This window comes from Lissotriton helveticus, chromosome 1_1 (genome assembly GCF_964261635.1).
Source record: "Lissotriton helveticus chromosome 1_1, aLisHel1.1, whole genome shotgun sequence".
NCBI classification, from domain to species: Eukaryota; Metazoa; Chordata; class Amphibia; order Caudata; family Salamandridae; genus Lissotriton; species Lissotriton helveticus.
The window spans coordinates 257,377,426-257,398,595 of NC_136057.1; the positions used below are offsets into that span (position 1 = coordinate 257,377,426).

At 43.4% G+C, this 21,170-nt stretch overlaps 1 protein-coding gene across 1 annotated transcript in view; it reads left to right on the top strand.

Annotated features, from left to right (window-relative positions):
- LOC144769136 (mas-related G-protein coupled receptor member H-like) overlaps positions 1–16,557 on the top strand; it is a 42,763-nt gene extending 26,206 nt beyond the window's left edge. Inside the window, exon 2 of the mRNA XM_078653148.1 lies at positions 14,753–16,557. Coding sequence (XP_078509274.1) covers positions 14,753–15,794 — 1,042 coding nt within the window. The 3' untranslated portion in view covers positions 15,795–16,557. The remainder of the gene's footprint in view (positions 1–14,752) is intronic.
- Positions 16,558–21,170: the final 4,613 nt, after the last annotated feature.

Consider the following 21,170-nt stretch of genomic DNA (forward strand, 5'->3'; position numbering starts at 1 on the left):
TCAAAATCCAGCAACAGAGCAGGACCCGCCCCACCAGTTGAGGTGCCTTCCATGTTCTCTGCCCATCTTGGCCTTTTCTGTCTTTCGTCATCTGCCTTTCTTTGTATTTTTATTCTCCTTTTCTCTGCCATGTTCAGGAACATCTTTTCCTGCTCACGCAAAGAACAAGTCAAGTTATCTCTGTGTGCGTCACCTATGTCGATATTACCTATAGTCAGAAAGTATTCGCCCATATAGCGAGTAACGTCACTTTTGGTATGTACGGGATTCAAGTTCCCACGTATAGGAAGTTCAGAAAAGATGAATTTGAATTTAAAAAGTTTATATAGCGCATCTTACACCATTACGGTTTCTTGGCGCTTTTGACGGCATGCAGGCAGAAAAGAAAGGATCATTAGAGTGGAAAGGCCTGAGCAAACAAAAAAGTTTTCAGTCCCTTACGGAAGAGGGAGTATTGTTTTGAGGCCCTGAGATGATCAGGCAGGGAGTTCCAAAATACAGGAGCCAAAATGGAGAAGTTGGAACCTCCCCATTTTTTCCTAGTGAACCGAGGAACCTGCAAGAGGGATCGATCGGATGAACGAAGATGTCTGGCGGGGACATAGTTAGTTAAAAGGGAAGAGATAAATGCTGGGGCCGTTCCCTGTCGTGCCTGAAAGACCATGCATCCAGTCTTAAAAAGCGATCTTTGCCGAACAAGCAACCAATGCAGTTCCTTCAATAATGGTGTGGAATGGTGGCACCGGGGAAGACCATACACCAACCGGGCTGCTTGGTTCTGCACAAGCTGAAGTTTGCGTAGACTATATGCCGGAATGCCGTTGTACAGGGCATTGGCATAGTCTAGCCGGGAGATGACCAAGGCAGACATAATAAGTTTAAGTGCCAAAGGGGAAAAGAAGCGGGAGACAGAGCGAATAGTTCGAAGCATCAGAAAACAGGAAGAAACAACAGCACCAACCTGTGAGTGAAGAGTGAGCTGGTTGTTAATCTTAATACCCAGTGTCTTAACCGTAGAGGACGGAAGGGGAGGAGAACCAAGAGTGAGGGGCCAAAAGGAAGAATTCCAGGGACTGGAAGAGCCACCCGTAAGCACCAACTCGGTTTTATCCGGGTTGAGCTTCAGATGGTTGTGGCTCATCCAGTCCCTGATAAAAATCATAGTGGATTGAAAATTAGAGATAGCATGAGGGGAGGCAGAGAGGTCAAAGACCAGCTGGAGGTCATCCGCATAATTATATACGGCGACCTCCAGCTGCTGAAGTGCAAAGATAAGAGGATAGATATAGAGATTAAACAATAAGGGAGATAGGGAAGAACCTTGGGGGACACCACAAGTGATCTTCAAAGGATCTGCCATGAACTCCCCCAGCCGAACCGCCTGTGTGCGGTCCCGCAGGAAGGACGAGAGCCACACTAGTGCTGACCCCCCGATTCCCGCCGCTCCGATACGTGAAAGCAAGATGGAATGGTCCACCGTATCGAATGCGGCGGAAAGATCGAGGAGCACCAGGGCTTGATGTTTATTTTGGTCCAAGCCCTCCCTGAGGGTGTTTAGGACCGACACCACCACAGACTCAGTGGAGTGTTTAGGGCGGAAACCAGCCTGGCAGGATGCCAGGCCTCCCGTGGCCTCTACATGGGTGCTAAGTACCGCGGCAACATGGCGCTCAAGCACCTTACCCAAGTATGGCAATAAGGATATAGGCCGGTAATTAGTTGGAATAGCTGGGTCGGCCCCTGGTTTTTTCAGAATGGGCACAATGGTAGCTACTTTAAGGGCCGGTGTCACGATTCCTTGTGAGAGGGAACTATTAAGAAAGGCGATCGGGGCCTGAGTGCAGACTGAGAAAATTTGCTGTAAAATACGTGCCGGGCAGATGTCAGCAGGTGAACCTGACTTGACTTTAAGTAAAATTTCCCGGAACCCTGTTTCCGTGATAGAAGGAATAGACGTTAAGCTAGGCGACAGGGTCGGCGGACAGGGCTCAACATAGGAGACAGAAGGAAGGGGGATGTCGTTCTTGATGTTAATGACTTTATCAATAAAGTAAGAATTTAACGAGTCACAGAGGATTTGAGTGGGGGGGGTTTAGATACACTCCTATCTGAAAAAGCTAGCTCATTAACTATCGAGAAGATTTCTCGTGGTTGATTCTCCGCTGTTAAGATTTTGGAAGAGAAATAGGTAGTTTTAGTTTCTACGATAGCTTTTTTATATTCCTGCCGTAATGTTAAGTAGCAGGTTTTCAGATGGGGGCAGTATTCCCTTCTCCAAAGTCTTTCGGCGCGCCGAAGGGATAATTTCTTAACCTTTAAGTTAGAATCAAACCATCGGTTCGCCTCCTTAGGTCTTTTAATAGAGATCCGGCGTAGGGGGGCCGCTGACTCGCAGCCGTCCGTAAGCCAGGTATCAATCCCAATGGCTTGTGCTGACGATGATAAGCCAGTTAAGTCAGGCGTAGAGGCTAGGAGAGAAGATGACAGCGAGATCAGGTCGACCCGGTTCCAATTCCTGGCCCAGATGTTTTTTTCCCGCGGAATCCTAGCTGATAAGATCACGTCATTGTTAGAGTAATAGTATTGTAACGGTCCTCTTTTGTAAAATAAACTGGCTAAAATGCTACAGGAGATTCCATATGTCAGGGGCAGGTGATGGTATGTCACGCCTTCAGCTACAGAGGTAGGTAGCTTCATGCAGACATAGCAATCTTCAATTTCCATAGTCTCTACACAGTGTATTAACAAGTTTGCAAAAACATTTAAATGTGTCCTGTTCTTAACTCCATGATAATGTAGTCCTCCCTCATCTGATGCTTCTAAGTCTCGTTTTGTTTGTTTCAGTGCTCTCTCATGTCTTGCTACAGTCTGTGTTGTCAGCTCCTCACTGTCAGTATTTACAATTTCAGTAGGGTAAATATTAGTATTTTTGCTCACTGCAAAGGGAATGAACACTGTTAGTCCTATCCAAACTAATATCAGTATAACTATACTACATACACATACCTTGCAGCATGTTTTGCAACAACTGCGACTAGGTCTACCATTCACGCTTGAATCAGACATTTTGGCTCAGAAGAAGTTTCTCGACCCCTCTTTGTGACTTTACACGAGTAGCTTACTTTGTGCAAATTCACGGTGGCTCGTCTTCTTCTTCGGCAGAGTACTCAGCGACTGGTTCTCCGTCGCTTTCGTCAGTTATATCAAGATCTTCAAATTCTTCCAAAACGAGCGTCCATTCAGGAGACTTGTACTTTTTGTTTTGTCTCTTTATTCGATCACTCCTTCTTTTGGAGGTACCTTCTTGTTGCTCTGCTATGCGAGCACTTCTCCTTTCTTCAGCACGTTTTTCTTCCACCGTTTTTATCCTTAGCCTCAATTTTCTTGACAAATCCAGGCTCAATGTGCTTTCTTTTCTTAAGTCTTTTAGTTGGCACTTGGACTTTGTTTTCTTCTCTTGCCCTCTTGTTTTCATTAGTCGGTGGCAATTCTGCTTCAGTTTCTCCCTCTTCTATCTGACTAGTTCCAGGGCCACCATCTATTTCTTCTGCCTGGTTACTAATCTGGCCTTGTTCAGGACAGTTTTGTGTTTGTTTTTCAAATGTCTCTGTTTCTGTTCCCTGAACACGTTCTTCTAATCCTATCTGATCCTGTTCAAGCACTTCGATCTCTGGATTTTCTTCTGCTCGAACTATTACGCTATGTCTAGTCTGTCCCTTATCGACATCAGGAGTCAGTGGAGGAGTATCAATCACTTGTTCTGTCCCTGTCTGACCTTCTCCTTCCTCAGTTTTGATGTGAATCTCAAGATCCTGAGGTTCTTCGCCTGTGCCTTGCTTTTCCTCTCTAGTCCACTCTCTACCTTCACAAAGTCGCTCTCTTGTTCGAATGGGGTCTTCGGTGAGATCAATCAATGGTATCCACTCCTCTGGCCATATGCTCGGCAGCTCGTCTTCAGCTACTTCTGGCTCAGCTTCTTGGACCCCTTCAGCAGGCTGGACTCTTGGTAGTTCGTCATCAACTATTCCTGGGCCAACGTCTGCTGATCCCGCAGCTTGACTGGTACTGGGCTGTACGTCGTCAGCTACTTCTGGTCTGGCTCCTGCAGAGTCCTCTGCTGGACGCCCTTCTTCTTCAGGCTCTTCGTCTGGTAATACCTTCTGGGTGTGGCTGGCGTGTATCCAACGTGGAACCCCTGCACACTTTACTGCTGTGGTTGTTACCAGGATCACCTGACGCTTCTCTCCCCACCTTGGCTCCAGGCAGCTCTTCCGAGTATGCTTCTTTATCTTGACCCAGTCCCCCGGGACCAGTTTGTGGAGAGGAGTCGTTGGATTGAGGATGGCGTCTTCTCCGATCTGGCGAGAGATAGAACGCACTTGGTCACCTAATCTCTTGCAGTATTCAAGCACCAAATCATCAGTAATACTCAACAGTTTGCTTCCTGGTACCCATGCTTGTCTCATCACTCTTCCCATCAGGATTTCATGGGGGCTCAGGCCTGTCTTGCGGTCAGGAACACTTCGGAGTCCCATCAGGACCAAAGGCAGGGCCTTCACCCAGGTCATGCCAGATGCATCACACAGTTTTGCTAATCTGTTTTTGATAGTTCCGTTTACTTGTTCCACTACTCCAGAAGCCTCTGGATGATACGCACAATGAAGCTTCTGTTTGATTCCAAAGGCTTTACAGAGTTCGTCGATTACATCATTCTGAAAATGTCCGCCTCTATCTGATTCAATAGTGACTGGAACCCCGAACCTAGGTATCAGTTCTTTCAGTAAACACTTGGCTACTGTCATTGCGTCATTTTGGGAAGTAGGGAAAGCTTCCACCCATTTTGAAAATAGGCAGACAATGACAAGGACATATCGCTTCCCTTCACAACGGGGCATGGTGATGAAATCAACCTGCATTCTGACAAAGGGACCCGCTGACCTCCCAATTTTCCCCAGTTCTACCATTGTTCTTTTGCCTGCGTTCATCCTTTGACATGGCAGGCACCTCTGGCAGAGGGACTCTGCTACCTTCCTGAATTTTTTACTGTACCAAGTCTGTTGGAACACCAGAATCATGGCGTCCCTACCAATGTGTGATCCTTCATGTATCAATCTCACCATTGTGCCAAGTAAATGTCTAGGTAACACAGGCATACCACTTGGGCCCAAGATGACACCATCCACACGTCTTGGTCTACACCCGTCTTCCTTCCACTTCTCTCTCTCTTGCCAAGGTGCCGCCTGCTGCCACTCTCTCACTTCATCCCATGTAGGCACTTCTTCAAACACTTGAAGTTGGCAGCTGGTTCCGGGCCCCCCTCGTTTTGGATTTATGATATATCGATCTCTGGCGCACCATTGGGCCACTCGATCAGCAAAATCATTTCCCCGTGATACAGTGTCAATGCCCTTCTTATGAGCGACACATTTTACCACTGCCAGTTCCTTCGGTAACTGGATTGCCTCTAAAAGGTCTTGAACAACTTTTCCATTTCGAATAGGGGTACCTGATGAAGTCAGGAACTCCCTCTGTAGCCATAACTGGCCAAAGTCATGCACAACTCCATAACAGTACTGACTGTCAGTATACACTGTTATGCGTATGTTTTTCCCAATTTTGCAAGCTTTTATCATAGCGATCAATTCGGCTACTTGTGCAGACTTTACTTGAAATAGATAACCTGCTTCTTCAATTTTGGTTAAGGAGACTACCGCATAGGCAGCACTCAGGCCTCCTTGTTCATGTCTTAGGCATGACCCATCCACAAACAATTCCTTGTCATGTATAGGCAAAGGTGTTTCTTTAATGTCTGGGCGTGGTTTGGTGCTGAATTCTGTTAAATCAATGCAGTTATGCTCATCATCCTCCCCACCTTCCATATCCATTTGGTCGGGGAGCAAAGTGGCGGGGTTCAGAATACTGCACCTGACAATGTTTACATTTGCAGCACCCACAAGAATTCTCTCGTATTTAGTCAGCCGACTAGGGGTGAGATACTGAGTCTTCGTCCTGGTCAGTAAAATTACCACTCCATGTGGAACATACACAGTTACAGGATGTTCCATGACAATGGACTCACTCTGCTCTAAACTTGCGCAGGTAGCAGCTACTGCTTTCAGACATCCTGGTAATCCAGCAGCCACTGGATCCAGGGTGGCAGAGAAATATGCCACAGGCCTTCTGGTGGTACCATGTTCTTGTGTTAGGACTGACAATGCACAATTATCGCGAGTGTCACAGAACAGGGCAAATTCCTTGGTATAGTCTGGCATTCCCAACGCAGGGGCTGTACACAGACAATCCCGTAGTTTTGTGAAGGCTGTTAAGCTTTCATCATCCCATTGTACAATATCCGGTGTTCCTCTCTTGGTCATTTTTATCAAGGGCCTAGCTAGGACTGCAAATCCCAGAATCCATTGCCTGCAGTATCCTATCACTCCCAGGAACATTCTGATCTCTTTCTGAGTACGGGGTAACTGCATCTTTTGAATTATTCTCACTCTTTCTGACGTTACCTTTCTGACGCCTTTCTCTATCTGGTGCCCCAGATATTTCACTGAATTTGCACAGAACTGTAATTTTTCAGGGGCCACTTTATGTCCCTTCTCACTCAGGTGATTCAGTAGGGCAATGGTGTCAATCACACAATCCCTATGACTTTTAGACGCCACCAAGAGGTCGTCAATGTATTGCACTAGGACAGAGTTTCCAGGTAAGACCAAAGTTTCCAAACATTTTTTCAAGATCTGATTAAAGATAGAGGGGCTCTCTGTGTACCCTTGGGGGACCCTGTTCCAGACATACACGTGACCATTGAAGGCAAATGAGAAAAGAAATTTGCTGTCTGGATGCAAGGGAATGGAAAAGAATGCATGACACAGGTCTATCACAGTGAACCACTCAGCATCCCAGGGAATCTGGTACAGAATCACTGCTGGGTTCGGGACAATAGGGCAGCAAGGAACCACTATTTTGTTTACTTTTCTCAGTTCCTGCACTACTCTGTACTTGCCACTAGGCTTCTTGATGCCCATAATCGGTGAGTTACATGGGCTACTCATTACTTCCTGTATGATGTTTCCTTCTAGAAATTTCTGTATTTCCAGGGTAACACCTGCTCTCACTTCTGCATTCATTCTGTAGGGTTTAGTATTGGGGTATACTGCATTGTCCTTGATTGCTATCTGTATGGGGTCCACGTTTTTCATTAACCCTACATCTTTCCCAGTAAAATCCCATACTTCTGGCTTCACTGCTTCTTGGAGTTCTTTGGGCAAATCCTGCATGGTCATTCGTTTAATTTCTGAGTCAGGTCTGATTAACATTAATTTATAAATGCCATCTTCATCTGGGGTCTGAATTTCAACACCTTTTGGTGTGCAAAAGATGGTACAGTTCATTTTGCACAGCAAATCACGTCCCAGTAAGTTCACTGGACTGGTGTCACAAACGACAAATCGATGCATTTCTTTAAAGTTTCCAATTGATATCTCCATGGGTTTGGTAACAGGAGTACTAATCAATTGATTAGATACACCCACTACTTGGATGGCTTCTCCCGAGAGGGGTAGGTTTGGAACGTCCACTGTTCTCACAGTAGAACGGGTAGTGCCAGTGTCCAACAGAAAAGTGACATCATTTCCGTCAACCTTTCCTTCAATGTATGGTCCGGACTGGTCTACCGGCAAGGAGGCGCCAAGTACGCACTCCTCGTCCTCCCCTCTCAGGCCCCGTCAGTACTGGTCATCACAAAGGAAGGTATCGTTTAACAAATACTGCGAAGTTGCTGCATTTCTGTTCTCATTGCTTTCCCAGACTTCTACCTCATCACCCTCTGTGGATTTTCCCTTATATACTTGCTTTGGAGCTCAGGGCACCTGAATTGTTTTTACCTGTGGTTGAGTCTTTCTTGGTCTTTCTTTCTGCGTCTGTGGAGTTAAATCAGGTGTTTTGGGGTTATCATCTGCCAAGTAAGGACACTCGTTTCGCCAGTGTCCAATTTCGCCGCACTGATGGCAGGGAAATTTCTTCATAGCCTCTTCCCTGCTCATTCTGGGCCGGGGCTTACCTCCTCCCCCACCCCCAGGACCTTGGTTCTGAGTGTTTTTGGCCATATTACTCAACTGTTTTTCCTGCTGTTCTGCGAGCTTCACTTGAGCCCACATAACCTTCTCTTTGAGAGCCTTTTTCTTTTCTGCCATCTCGTCCTCACAGTATTTTGCATACCGTAGGACCTCGTCTATCTTTTTGGACTGCCAACAAATTTTGTTATCTTTTATCCACTGACAAATCAGTAAATAAAATGCGTCATATCCTTCATCTCGATGTTATCTATACCACTGTATGTTTTAAACACCTGCAACAGCCTTTCATAATAAGAGTGCACTGTCTCGTCTCTTTCCTGCGTCGTTCTATCTATCCTGGTCCAATCAGTTTCCTTTGCGGGCACCTTATTTTTCAAATGCTGAATTACTTGTTCATATTTTTTCATCACTTCAATCGATGGTTCCCCTGTGTTAGAGTCCCTCGGGTACTCCTCACTAGGCCAGGCTATGGCTATTTTACACTCGGTCCATAGATCTACCGGGACCACGATATCGAAAAATCCATCTAGGTCTTTCCACAGGCATTTTTGCACCTTTACGAACCTTTCCACTTGCCGGTACCAGTCAACTGGCTTTTCGCGCAATTTCGGGAAATCGTTAGTAAAGGACACAATATCCTGTCTGGACCATGGAACGTGCACATACCTCCCACCTGGTACTTCACGCATGGGACATAACTGCTCAGGTTTGTCTACTTCTCTCAAAGCGAACTCAGGGGTCGCTTGTCTGGATCGAGCCTCATCTTTCTTTTGTGCCCACCTGTTTTTCCATTTTTCCACATCTCCCCATTTTTGCAAAATTGCTAACAACTCTTTAATCTGCAACTTTTTCCCTGACACATTCAGGTTCTCTATATCTTTGTCTGAGAAATCAGCTCTGTAAGGTTTTTGCAAGGGCTTGGACCTTGAAATATCTACCCCCATACTAGCTGCAGTGTCTGTCAGCTTTTCGTGGAGCACTCTGGTACTTCTGGTAAGGCTTTTACACATAAACAGCAACTCTTCTTCAGAGTAGGTATTTAATCTGTCTAATCCCACATTTCCTGCCATTAATTCCTCTATTTCTATCCTCAGTTTGTAGAGGTCTAAAGGTTTCGTTTGCGGAGTCTGTTTTTCTAATTCACGACTCCAATTTTCAATTTCTTCCGGAGTTACCAGAGAGACACTCCTAGTACCTGACGTTGATTCTAATTTAATTTCTTTCGCATTAAAAGGATTATGCCTCTTCTGCACTCCCTTCCCGGTCTGTTTGTTTGGCAGGTCCAAGAACACAACTTCAGACTCGCACTCACTGGACTGGTCATCTACTATTATTTGTTCTTGTCTTGGTGGTGCCATGATTGGGGTAATAACTGGAGGGTTTGGACTTCCCTGATTATTCCCATATAACGGAACCACTGGTCCAATTGTTACCGGGATAGTCAAAGCCTCAGGACTGGTATTTAACTGGGAGATTTTCTGAATCATTTCTGTTCTCTGTTTAGCTAGGGCCTCTTGCTCCCTTTCATCTAGTACCCTTCCTAATGTTCTGTCAGGTATTAACTGTGGGGTCAGGTGAGGGGTAAAACTCGGGGCAGTAGGATGCGTTTCACTTGGTCCTCCACCATAATTTGGTTTTGGGAACAAAGTTCCCGTGCCAAATGACCTGCGCTCTTCCTCATATGGAGGCTGTAAAAAAGGCATTCCTGAACTTAATGGTTTTTCTTCGTTTTCATAAAGAGGTCTGGGGAAAAAGACTCTCTTGCTGGAATATTTTTCCTCCGGGCTCACGGGCACTCTAGGATATATATCTCTTACCTCCGCGGGTCCGGGATTCTCAAAATAGGGCGGTATCTGACAACCCCCCCCTACTTAGGGATCTGTCCTCCTCCTTAATAGATGGACGCTGGGGATTTTCTCCTGCACTGGAAGGTCGGGCTCCCTCATTATAAGGGGGCGGGCTTTGCGTAAAAATGTCATCTAATAATTCATCGTCTGACTCCCCAAGAGCCCCCCAATGCTTACATTTTTCTGTCTTTTTCTCTCCCGCAGAAGTGTGACATGCTGGCATCATGGGAAACAGACCCTCAACAATCATGCTCTGTCTCCACTGTTTCATCTTGTTATCCCTGGTCTCTTGTTTCAGCCTTGGGTACCACTTGGTCAGACCTTTGTCCATTCGGGGTTTCTCTCTTTCGAAAGCCTCAATCTCCCATTCCTCTAATGCCTCATACTGCGTTAGTTTCGGTCTGGGATGCAATTCATTCATTCGGGTTTTCAAATTAAATAAAATCCTACCATTGAAGGTACCGTCTAACGGAAAAGCCAATATTCCGTCATCTTTTGTGTACTTTACCCAATTCTCCAACCACACACAGGTATTGTACCCTCGATCAAACATCATGAAAGAGGCGGGAGTATTGGGTGGTGGAACAATAACGCCCTCTCTGGATTTAATCGGTTTGTCCGTTTTGAAGTAATTCTTTACCTTATTTACAAGGGACATTTTTCTCTTAGTTCCGTACATAATATCGTATCTATTGGCTTTCCACTGATCCCTTTCAAACCCTTGGTTTCTTGGATCGGGTCTAGTCTCTGGACAATACGAGTGCCACATACGATTTCTACGCTTAACTTTGTTTACAAAGTTACCTCCAATCAGAACGCGTCTTACAATTCCGTGCGACCAATGGGGTGCGCGCGTTCAAATAGTTTCGACCAATGGGTGCGCGGCCCCTTCGTGAGACAGTTCTCACGCTTCGGCGCTCACCCCTCCTTCACAATTCCAGCCCCGCTACCCGCCCGCTGTTTCTACCAATCCCAGCGCGGCACGGAGTGACGTCAGAGACGCTTCGCGACTGACTCCCTCCCTTCACAAGGTAACGGAAACTTTCTTTCTTTCTAAAGTGCTAGTGTTTGGTTATTTTACAACGAATACACATTCGCCACAGTGCTCAAGTGTCTAGACAGAGAAAGAGTTATTTTACTGCAAGTAAACTACTTCCATTTACTTTTCACACGGTGCGGGTAGATCTCTTCCGCCTACCCTTCACTCTAGCATCAGTGAACCTGTTACTTCCCTAAACTCATCCACTTCTCCGGGATATATCCGAGTCTAAGGTTTCCCAGCGGACCCCTCTGCTTTCACCCAAGCTCCGATGAACCTGCTACTCTTCCGATGTGACCCTTACTAGGTTACGCCACTATGGGAATTTTACCAATGAACCTCGTTACTAACATTTATTCACACACGTATTCAGGAAAAATCCCTAGTTAGTGCTTCCTGGTTGTACCTAACCTGCACCTAACTTTCCTTGAGCCTGCGACCTCAAGGCAATGGATTCTATTCATCACTTGCCTTTTCAATTCCCCGGGGAGTTCTGACAACAATGAACGAGACGGTTTACAAATGCATGGATTAATACATATAACAATATAAGAACAAGAATAACAATTTCCAAACAATTCATAAATTTCAAAGCAGCGTATTCTCAAGAGAATGATCAGGTCCCTCGGAACGGCCGCTCTTATAGCAGCATTAATATACTAGCAGCTACCGACTTAACTAGTCTAACTAATCCTGCCTAACCTTTAACTAGTCCCTAACCATACCTCTGCTACCAGAAAAACTGATAGAGCGCGCGAGGTCACCCAACCAATAATTTCGCCGCTTCCGGCTTCGGGCCCATATATTTCAATTCACCATATACATTGACCGGGTGACTTCACGGGCTGCTACCAATTTGTGTGAATTCCCTACTGTTATTCCTCAGCGTACCCGACTTACCATCCACCGACACGGGTACCTATGACCACAATGGATCAGGGAGCTAGCTGTAAAGGAAAGGCAGCAAAATACAAACTCAAATGACATTCAATACTGTTGTAAAATGACCACGGACAACTGGAAGTTTTAAAGTCTTTATCTAAAGTTCGTTTTCAGAAATCATGAGATTCACAAGAATAAGACAATCGATAATCAAGATAATGAAAAGTACATAACTATAGAGAAATAAAGTCAGGGTAATCATGAAAATGCTAATATGGGATGCAACAGGAAAAGCTATGCATTTAGGGCAAAAGTTCTTTGGACAGTTTAAGTAAGGACGTTCTAGACCATATCAGAAAATGGCAAACTGCAATGCAAAATATGATTTCTAACAGGTAGGGTAACATGGGAACACGTTATGAAAATATGCAAATGACTTTACGATTCAATAGTTGCGGCAAAAAGCATGGACAATTAACATATGCAAAGGTGTGTCTTTATTGAAGCAAAAGACAGAAAAATAGAAAGGTGCAAGTTTAAAGATTTCAGAGCAATATTTACCTAGACTGGTGTGGAAACCAAACCCTGGCCACGGGTCAGTTAAGGACAGGAAACCCTCAAGGAAGGATACCCCTCAATGGACAGCAGGTGCAGAATGGACACCCAGGACAGGACAGGAAACCCTCAGATTAGGAATCAGGACAGGACCTCAGGACAGGAACCCCTCAGGACAGGACCGCACCCGCAGTTTGGAAGCAACGCCTGCGCTCCACCCTCTCTGCAGCTATCGATCAAGACCCCGATTGGGTCAGCGAACTCCCAGCCAAGTGCTCCGCCAGCACTTTAAGGTTCAGTAAAACCTTAGTCTATGGTCAATTTCGGACAGAGTACTCCGCAGTGCTCTGTATCTTCAGTCACCTATTGAGTGCGTTGGGTCAGTGACAGGTCAGCTAAACCAGACAAGTCGGACGATTTCCCTAGGTGAACCCAGGGTAGATATACTGTTTGGGGACGGTGTACCACCCCCCAATGTTGCAAAGTGTCAGAATCCCTCAATTTGGATTGGTCCTAAGATAGGATGTGGGTAACACACCAATCAGAACACACTATTTGGATGCCTACTTTGCATCTCTGGGTACCGCCTAGCGAGATTGGGGTTCTCATGAGAAAGTCCAGGGAAATACAATGACATTTTAACATTGTTTCAGAATAGGGACACATGACTCCGTCCTGCTGGGTTCGCAGATCAGTTTCTCAGGAGCATCTTGCCCATCTCTGCCAGCTGGCTGAGTTCCACCAGCCAAGGTTGACATTTCCCCAGACAGACGGTCCTGCGCAGAAAGGACCTCCAAGATGGCTTTCGGCTCAGTCAGACCCCCATTTCCCGCGGTACATGAAAAGTAAGCGAGAACAAATTAATACATAGAAATAACGATATGAAAACACATCATTGGTTTTGTACTTTCAACTTATCACTATAAAAATATACTATGCAGTCTAAATGTTAGCTACATATACACAGGTACAAGAGCAACTGCACGAGCAGTACCACGTTATTGCCAAAGCTATGTATTACGCATGCGCATCTTTTCCCTCCAAGCCTGCAAACACGTCAGGACACGTGAGTGTGACTGACGCATGCGCAGAAGCTATTTCAAAGCAGCGGCCATTTTATGGACTCGAATTAATCGTATTAGAAATACACATGTGCAAGCTTCATTTACCTCGTTCAAACATGAAATAAAGGTTAGTAAGACGTACAAATTATTACTGGATTACACATGAGCGAGGTTCATGACAAAAGCAAGTCGCAAATGCGAAGCTTTGCTTCATCAGGACCACCACGGTCCTACCAAGCATTGTAAGAGTTCTCTCTCTGCCATGGTTTTTATGGCAGATCAGAGGGTTTTAACTTGCAAAAATGGCACTTCCGGATTGAAACAAATGCTTTACGTCCTTTATCATTTGTACCATTAAGTAGTCATGCATTCACTGTGCCTTGTCATTACTAAGGGCCATATGTATCAACATTCCGTTATGCGATTCCTAAATAGCGATTTTTAAGGAATCGCTATTTAGAAATCGCAAAATGGTATGTATGTACAAATTCGCTTCTTTTTAGCGATTCCTTCAAATTCCTTAATTGCGATTAGCAAATTGCTAATCGCAATTAAGGAATAATTTCCCATTCATTTCTTTGGGCCAGGAGGCCCATTGGAATGAAGGGGAAATTTGCGATTCGCAATTTGCTAATCGCAAATTGTGAATATTTTCAAGGGTGCAGGGGTGTCCAAAGGACACCCTGTTGCACCCCTGAAATCTGCATGGTTGCACATGTGGCGCACATACATGCCCTAAGGGCATGTATGTGCGTCACATGGCACTTTGAAAAATGAAAAAATATTTATTTTGGAAGGAATTCGCAACTTACCACCAACTAGAAGTTGGTGGTAATTTGCGATTCCTTAAGGCCAATTTGCTATTTTTTTTTGCTTCTTACATTGCATTTAAGGAATCGCAAAATTTGCGATTCCTTAAATGCAATCGCAAAATAAGGAATCGCAAATATTGCGATTCCTTATTTTGAACCACGTTTTGTTTAATAATTACCATTAACAAATTCGCATTTGCAAAGGCCGAAATTCTGTGAATTTCGGCCTTTGCGAATGCGAATTTGCTTGATACATATGGCCCTAAGTCTTGCTGAGTTCATATAGGTTATCTGACATACTTAAACTACTTTATCCAATGTGATATCTGAATAGGATTTTGGTTGTTTTTTCACTTTTTTACCCCATCTCATATTCCTGTTGACGTTTTTTCTGACCCAGAAAGTAAGTTTGCACAAACATTAAAAAAGCACAGCGTAATTTGTCTTCATTTGCCCTCTCTTTTCATAGGATATCAAGAGAATTTCCCAAGAGTGGACGAATTTTGCTCAACATAATGGCAGACAAAGTTATCCAGTCATTCAATCAGACATTCGGAATATCCACAAACCAGACTAAGTTTGACTTCTCCCTGCGCCTAGCCTTGTCACTGCCCTCGCAGATTATCTGCCTCCTAGGATTAGCTGGCAATGGAGTCGTCTTTTGGGTCCTTTGTTTTGGGATGAAAAGGAACCCTGTCACCGTCTATGTTCTTAACTTAGCTGTTGTTGATTTCTCTGTCCTTCTCTGCATCTCTCTTGAGCTTTTTCTTGTTCTTTTCAAAGCCTCTAGAATAGCCATTCCACCACTCATCCTTACATCCTTGAAGTTCCTCTTCACCATTGGATACAACAACAGCCTCTACCTTCTGACCGCCATCAGTGTGGAGCGGTGTCTGTCCGTTGTACTCCCTCTGTGGTACAAATGCCATCGACCTAAGCATCAGTCTGCGATTGTTTGCTCTTTGTTGTGGCTGCTCGCCTTTCTAGTTACAATAGTTGAGTTCTTCTCATGCACGGTGGAAGAAGCTAAAAGGTTGGCCCCAAACTGCATGGCTGCGATGATTTTCTCAGTGTGTTTGGCATTTGGGGTTGTTTACATGCTTATGATTGTGTCAAGTGTGGTGTTGGTTGTCCAAGTAAGAAGGAGATCAAAGAAGCGACAACCCATGAGGCTGTATCGAGCCATCCTGTTAAATGTTTTGGTTTTTCTGGTCACCAGCTGTCCTACAAGATTGATAGGAGTTTTCAGCTTCTTCCAGGTCATTCAACTCAACAGGCTTGCCATTTTCCTCATCTACTATGGACACCGTTTCTTTACCACCATCAACAGCAGTGCCAACCCCTGCATCTATTTCCTTGTGGGATGGACGCATACAGTGAAATCCAGGGGCCTTCTAAAAGGAGCACTTCATAGGGTATTTAAGCCAGAACAAGAGATGTCAAGCCAGAGTGGGACCATCTGCTCAACTATATCTCGATCTGAAATACGGAGGACTGGTGAAATACATTAACACTCACATAAGACTTCCGTGTTTTGATAATACACTGGCCTAAATAAACCAACAAAGAATTTAATGAGAATTATATGTCCTTTCTAATACAATATTGACATGTAATAGCAAAAAGTGTAACTAAGGTTTGGTGGGAGGGAAGAGGTGTTGAAGTCATGTGAAGAGGGGAATAGATGGTTGCAGATCTCATGAATTTGGACACAATGAGCGTTTATTCACTTTGGAATTACTGGCATTTCCTGGTGGATCTAATGAACATAAAGGATATAATGTATGAAATGGACAAAAGTGCAAATGAGGTGCTTGATTGCTAGTAACATGATATAGCTTTATTTTCTAATTGCTCCACCTGAATTGAGTGTATTCAGGGTTTTTATTAATGGAACATGAACATTTATAATACTTAATAAAAAATCTATTAAATAAGACTCTATAATCTTATTTTTATCTTTTCTGTGTGTTGGAAAGAATGCATACTTGATAAGTAGATTAGGATTTTACAAGGAGATAATATTGGAAAGGATGGGTGGATATATATGAAATCTTTTAAAAATCTCTTTAGAAAGATGTTATGCTGTTATGTTGTTATTTGACTAGTGCACATCCTTCCTTTCCAACATTATCTCTTCGTTGGTCACTTCCAAATCTACATATCAAGTATGCATTCTTCCCAGCACACAGAAAAGATAAAATGAAGATTCCAGTGTCTTATTTAATAGATTCCCTATTCTCTTGTTACAATTTAGTATACATTATCATATATATTGATCTATATCCATGTGTGTGTGTATATATATATATATATTCATTATATATATATATATATATATATATATATATATATATATATATATATATATATATATATATATATATATATATATATATATATATATTCATAGTAACAAGCAGACAAACATGCGCTCTAGCAGGGGTCTTTGCCCTAAATATACAAAGCATATTTATTAAACAGCCTATGATTCTGTACTCCAGTATTCCAGTGTATTTGCGAGGTGGACTCCCAGGACTCTGCTGTTATATATTCACAGTGCACCTCAATAGTCAATTTTGCAGATGCTTTGACTGTATCCATAAGTACCCTGATGTATAACTTCCACAGCAGTGTTTAGCTTAAAACAAAATCCTAAACTTACTACTTTTGGTATTCACAGAAGTTAGGATTTTGTCTTAAGTTTGTCTTAAGACAGACTTAAGACAGACTTAAGTTAGGATTTTGTCTTAAGTCTGTTTTAAGACAAAATCCTAACTTCTGTGAATACCAAAAGTAGTAAGTTTAGGATTTTGTCTTAAGTTAGTTCTGTGAATCGGGCCCAGTGTCTCTCACGGAGCTGCCAGTAACAGTAGCAACACAATTACTAATCATCACAAGTGTGACAATTCATTCTATTTCAGACACTTAAAGGTCTAAGACTGGCTTGGGCAGAAGATATCAGTCATTTTTAATGTATATCTAGTTAATAACCAACTGTTCTTCTATTCATCTGTAAATAAGACAAACAGCTCCACAGTTTACCGTTGTTGACAATTAAGTGCTGGTGCCGAGCACTGGAAACCACTGGCTCAAATTAAGAACTGTTCCACACGTTATGCAGATGTAGCTTAGCAAACCTTTCTGACTTGAGAGGTGATCTGTGTTTAGATGGTTTGTGAAATAATATTTGTCCTCTTGAATGTATTTAATCTTTTGAAATGTCACAGCGGAGCCTCCAGGGTGTACAAATCTAAACGCTAACCACTGGTTGTATAAACGATTTCACTTTCAATTCATTGTAAACATTAATTGACTGACCATCTGGCATGTATCTGAAACTCATAGACCTCATGAAGGTGAGCACTGGATTTGCTTGTTAAAGTTACTTTCCCGAAGTTTAGAAAAAAAGCTCTGGGCCAGTACTCACAGTGCGATGTCATGTTCACATTTGTCTGAAGAAAGGCTACCTATGAAGTTCTGTCTTCAGTTCAAAGTTCTGCATGATAAGTCCGAAGTTATGCCCACAAGTTTTAAGTTCTGTTTTTCAAGTTGAGAGTTCTGTCTATTATGTTCTATGTACTGCCTAAAAAGTTCTAAATTATGTGTGCTCAGTTAGGATAGTGATTTTGACTGCCTTTGAGATTTCCGCATGAATATGACTCTTTGTTTCATTCCTTTGTGGTGATGATGAACATGATGATTTAGGATCACCTCCAGGCCGACCAGACATAGAAGGATGTCACATCCTCTCTCTTTTATTATGTGGAAGAACCAAGACACATCAATTGGAGAACACATGGCTTATATTTTCTTCAGTATTTTAACCAAGGGTCAGATTTCCAGTTAAGTAGTGACTCAACAGGAAAGTCCTACAATGTATGGAAGTAGTGTTAAATCATTCATAGGAGAATTCCCCATCAGTGGAGCAGTATAGTGGAGTTAATACAGCTATCCCATACCTAAACTCCAGGTATTGGCAAACCCAATAATTTCCATCTAATTTAATACATGCAGAAACACTAAGTTTGCATATGTGCATAATAAATGGTTGAGGTGGGAGTGAAACCTTACTAAAGCAGCAACCACAATTCTCTGTTAGGGTGAAGTTACAAGCAAATCCCAAATGAACCTGCTTAACCTGTACTTACCCCTTTGGTAGCTTGGCACAAAAGCAGTCAGGCTTTTTGTAGAGGCTTAATTTATATGTAAAGTATTTATACAGCACTTAAAATAGCAATAAAGTGAAATCAATACAAGAAAAATCCCACATCAATTTAGAAAAATAGAGTCAAATTTAAAATAATTTAAGAGCAAAATGACAAAAATCCAATCAGTAGAACCTGAGATATGACATTTTTAAGATTTAAGTGAAAATATCTCCAAAAATCACAAAGTGGCAATTTTAGCTATTGGGTTCGGCTGCACAGGGACAAAGTCACTAGTTCAGGCCAACTAAGATGGAGCACGGCCCAGCTACAGGAATCCAGTTACCAGTGAGTGAAAGTACCTTGAGTCCTGGTTCATGAGCAATGCGGAGTCATGTGTCGAGGAATCATCGTGCAGCAGTAATTCCTAGGAGCTGCAATGTGAGATCCTGCATCGTCGTCAAGGATGCCATCAATGAGGGACTTTATGAAGTCCTACATCGAGATGCGTCACGTACTGGCTGGTTCTAATGAAGCTGCAAAGCTTGTAATGCAGAGTGCTGCATCACCATTGAGGATGCCATGGACGAGGAGCTTGTGATGCGAAGTGTGGCTTCGAGGATGCAGAGCTCAGCAGTGATTTCTGGATGGCTGTTGGCAGTGATGCAAAGTTCTGCACCAGGGACAAGTCATCTAGTTGTCTCCATGTGGAGTTTGGAGGTCATGGTGCTGGGTTGAAGATAGAGGAAGCAAGTTCTGTCCCTGAGGCTTCTGATCAGGAGGCCAGCCAACTAGCTCTATATTTTACTCTTGTGGCCCTGGGTTCAAGACGAAAGTCCACCCTTTCTCACTCAGGTCAAAGGCAGCAGGACAGCAGAGTAGCAGTTCTTCTTGCAGCAGATCAGCACAGCAGTCTTCGGAGTATTCCAAGGTCCAGATGTGTACTGAAGAGTTGGGGGTCTGAGGTCCAATACCAATACCTGGTGCTAATTTTGAAATAGGAGAAGCTTCAAGAGGTTGCCACCCCACAGAAGTGCTTGGAATTTTCTACCTCTCTGCCCTTGCCCCAAATAGACTAGTGTCATACTCCTTTGAGAGAGTGCTCAGACATAACCTTTGTAATGTACAATTGTGGTAGGTGACGGCACCTCCCCCTCTTTAACTCGGAGTGACCTAGCCTGTCTAAACCTAGCTTCTCTTTGTCTCACTGTCTGGGAGCAATACGCAAAGACCAAATGCCAACTACATCTAGTCATGTGGCCCGGGATAAAGGCTGCAGACATCAAATGATTGGGACAAAGAAAATACCTACTTTCTAAAAGTAGCTTTTTTGAATGTTGTCGAATAATCAGGCTATACATAAAAGATTACTTTTAATTGTAATGCTTTTAGACATTAAACCTGACCTGTTTACCTTTTTTCCGTTTGAAAAATGTCACTTATTAAATGTAGTAAGGTATCCAAATGTTATGCTTTGGGAGAGGTAGGGATTGAAGTAGTGAAAAATAAATTTGGGAGTGTTTCGGTATCAGGGCATGTAAAACTTAAATATACACGTCCACCTTTTTAAATATACTACACCGTGCCATTTGGCCTGTTCAGTGCATAACGTACAAGTGAATTATTGGTATTATAAAGGAAAGTTTGGGCCTAGCAAAAGGTTTATTTTGCCAGGGCGAAATAGCAGTTTAAAACTGCCCACACATGCTGCAAACACTTTACCGTATCCTTTTATCCAAACATTTTGCCTTCTCCCCTCCTGTTTACTGAAATACATTTTTGTTATCTTTAGGACTCTTTTGCACTTTGTCACTGCTAACTAGTGCTAAAATGCTTTTGCTCTCAACTTAAAACATGGTAAAATTGCCTGATACATTATTGCCATATTTAATGTATTCAAAAGCCCCAAGTAAAGTTGCACCAAATGTGCCCTCTGCATGTAAATTAAATGCTACAAGTGGGCCTGCAGCACATATTTTGCAACCCATTTAAGTAGCCATTTAAAACATGTCTCAGGCCTGCTATTGCAACCTGTGTGCAGTTGTACATTACCAATTTAACTTGGCAAAATAAACCTTTTGCCAAGCCTAAACCTTCCTGTCTAATACATTTATGTATATACTAGCAGACCGTCCCGACGTTGTCCGGGTATGAATTGCTGCCGGCCAGTAGTATATTGTTTTGTAGGATTTCGTTTTCATAGCATTTCTTATCTGTGACAGGCCTGTAAAACGCTCCGATTCACAGTGCACTGCTGATGCACTTAAGAGTGCGCGTTCAGTAGTGTGTGTACTTGAGTTTCCCTACTTTATTTATCTTTGCAATATTATATAGCGCGAACTCGACAACATGGCATGAAGAACACATTCACTTGTGGTAGGTACGGGGAGACAAAACGATCTGCCTGGAATCACAGGATGTTGAGCTGATGCCGAGATTCGAACGTAGCTCCCCAGCTCTAAAGTTCGCAATTCTAGAACTTGTGGCGGGAGGTGTGTCTAAAAGTGTATGTCGGTGCTGGCCATCAATGAGAGAGACCTGTGCATTTTTCAGATCGGTGGTGAAAAAATATGAGTATGTTGCTGGAGATGTGGGCCGCCATGCCACCAATGTACTTACCGGGGGAGGGTAAACACCCATTATCCCGCAACTTTCTTTCCGCATACCATCACTCCGCATACTTTCATTACGAAAGTACCATGACTCCGCAATGCCATTATAACACAAGGCATTACATTT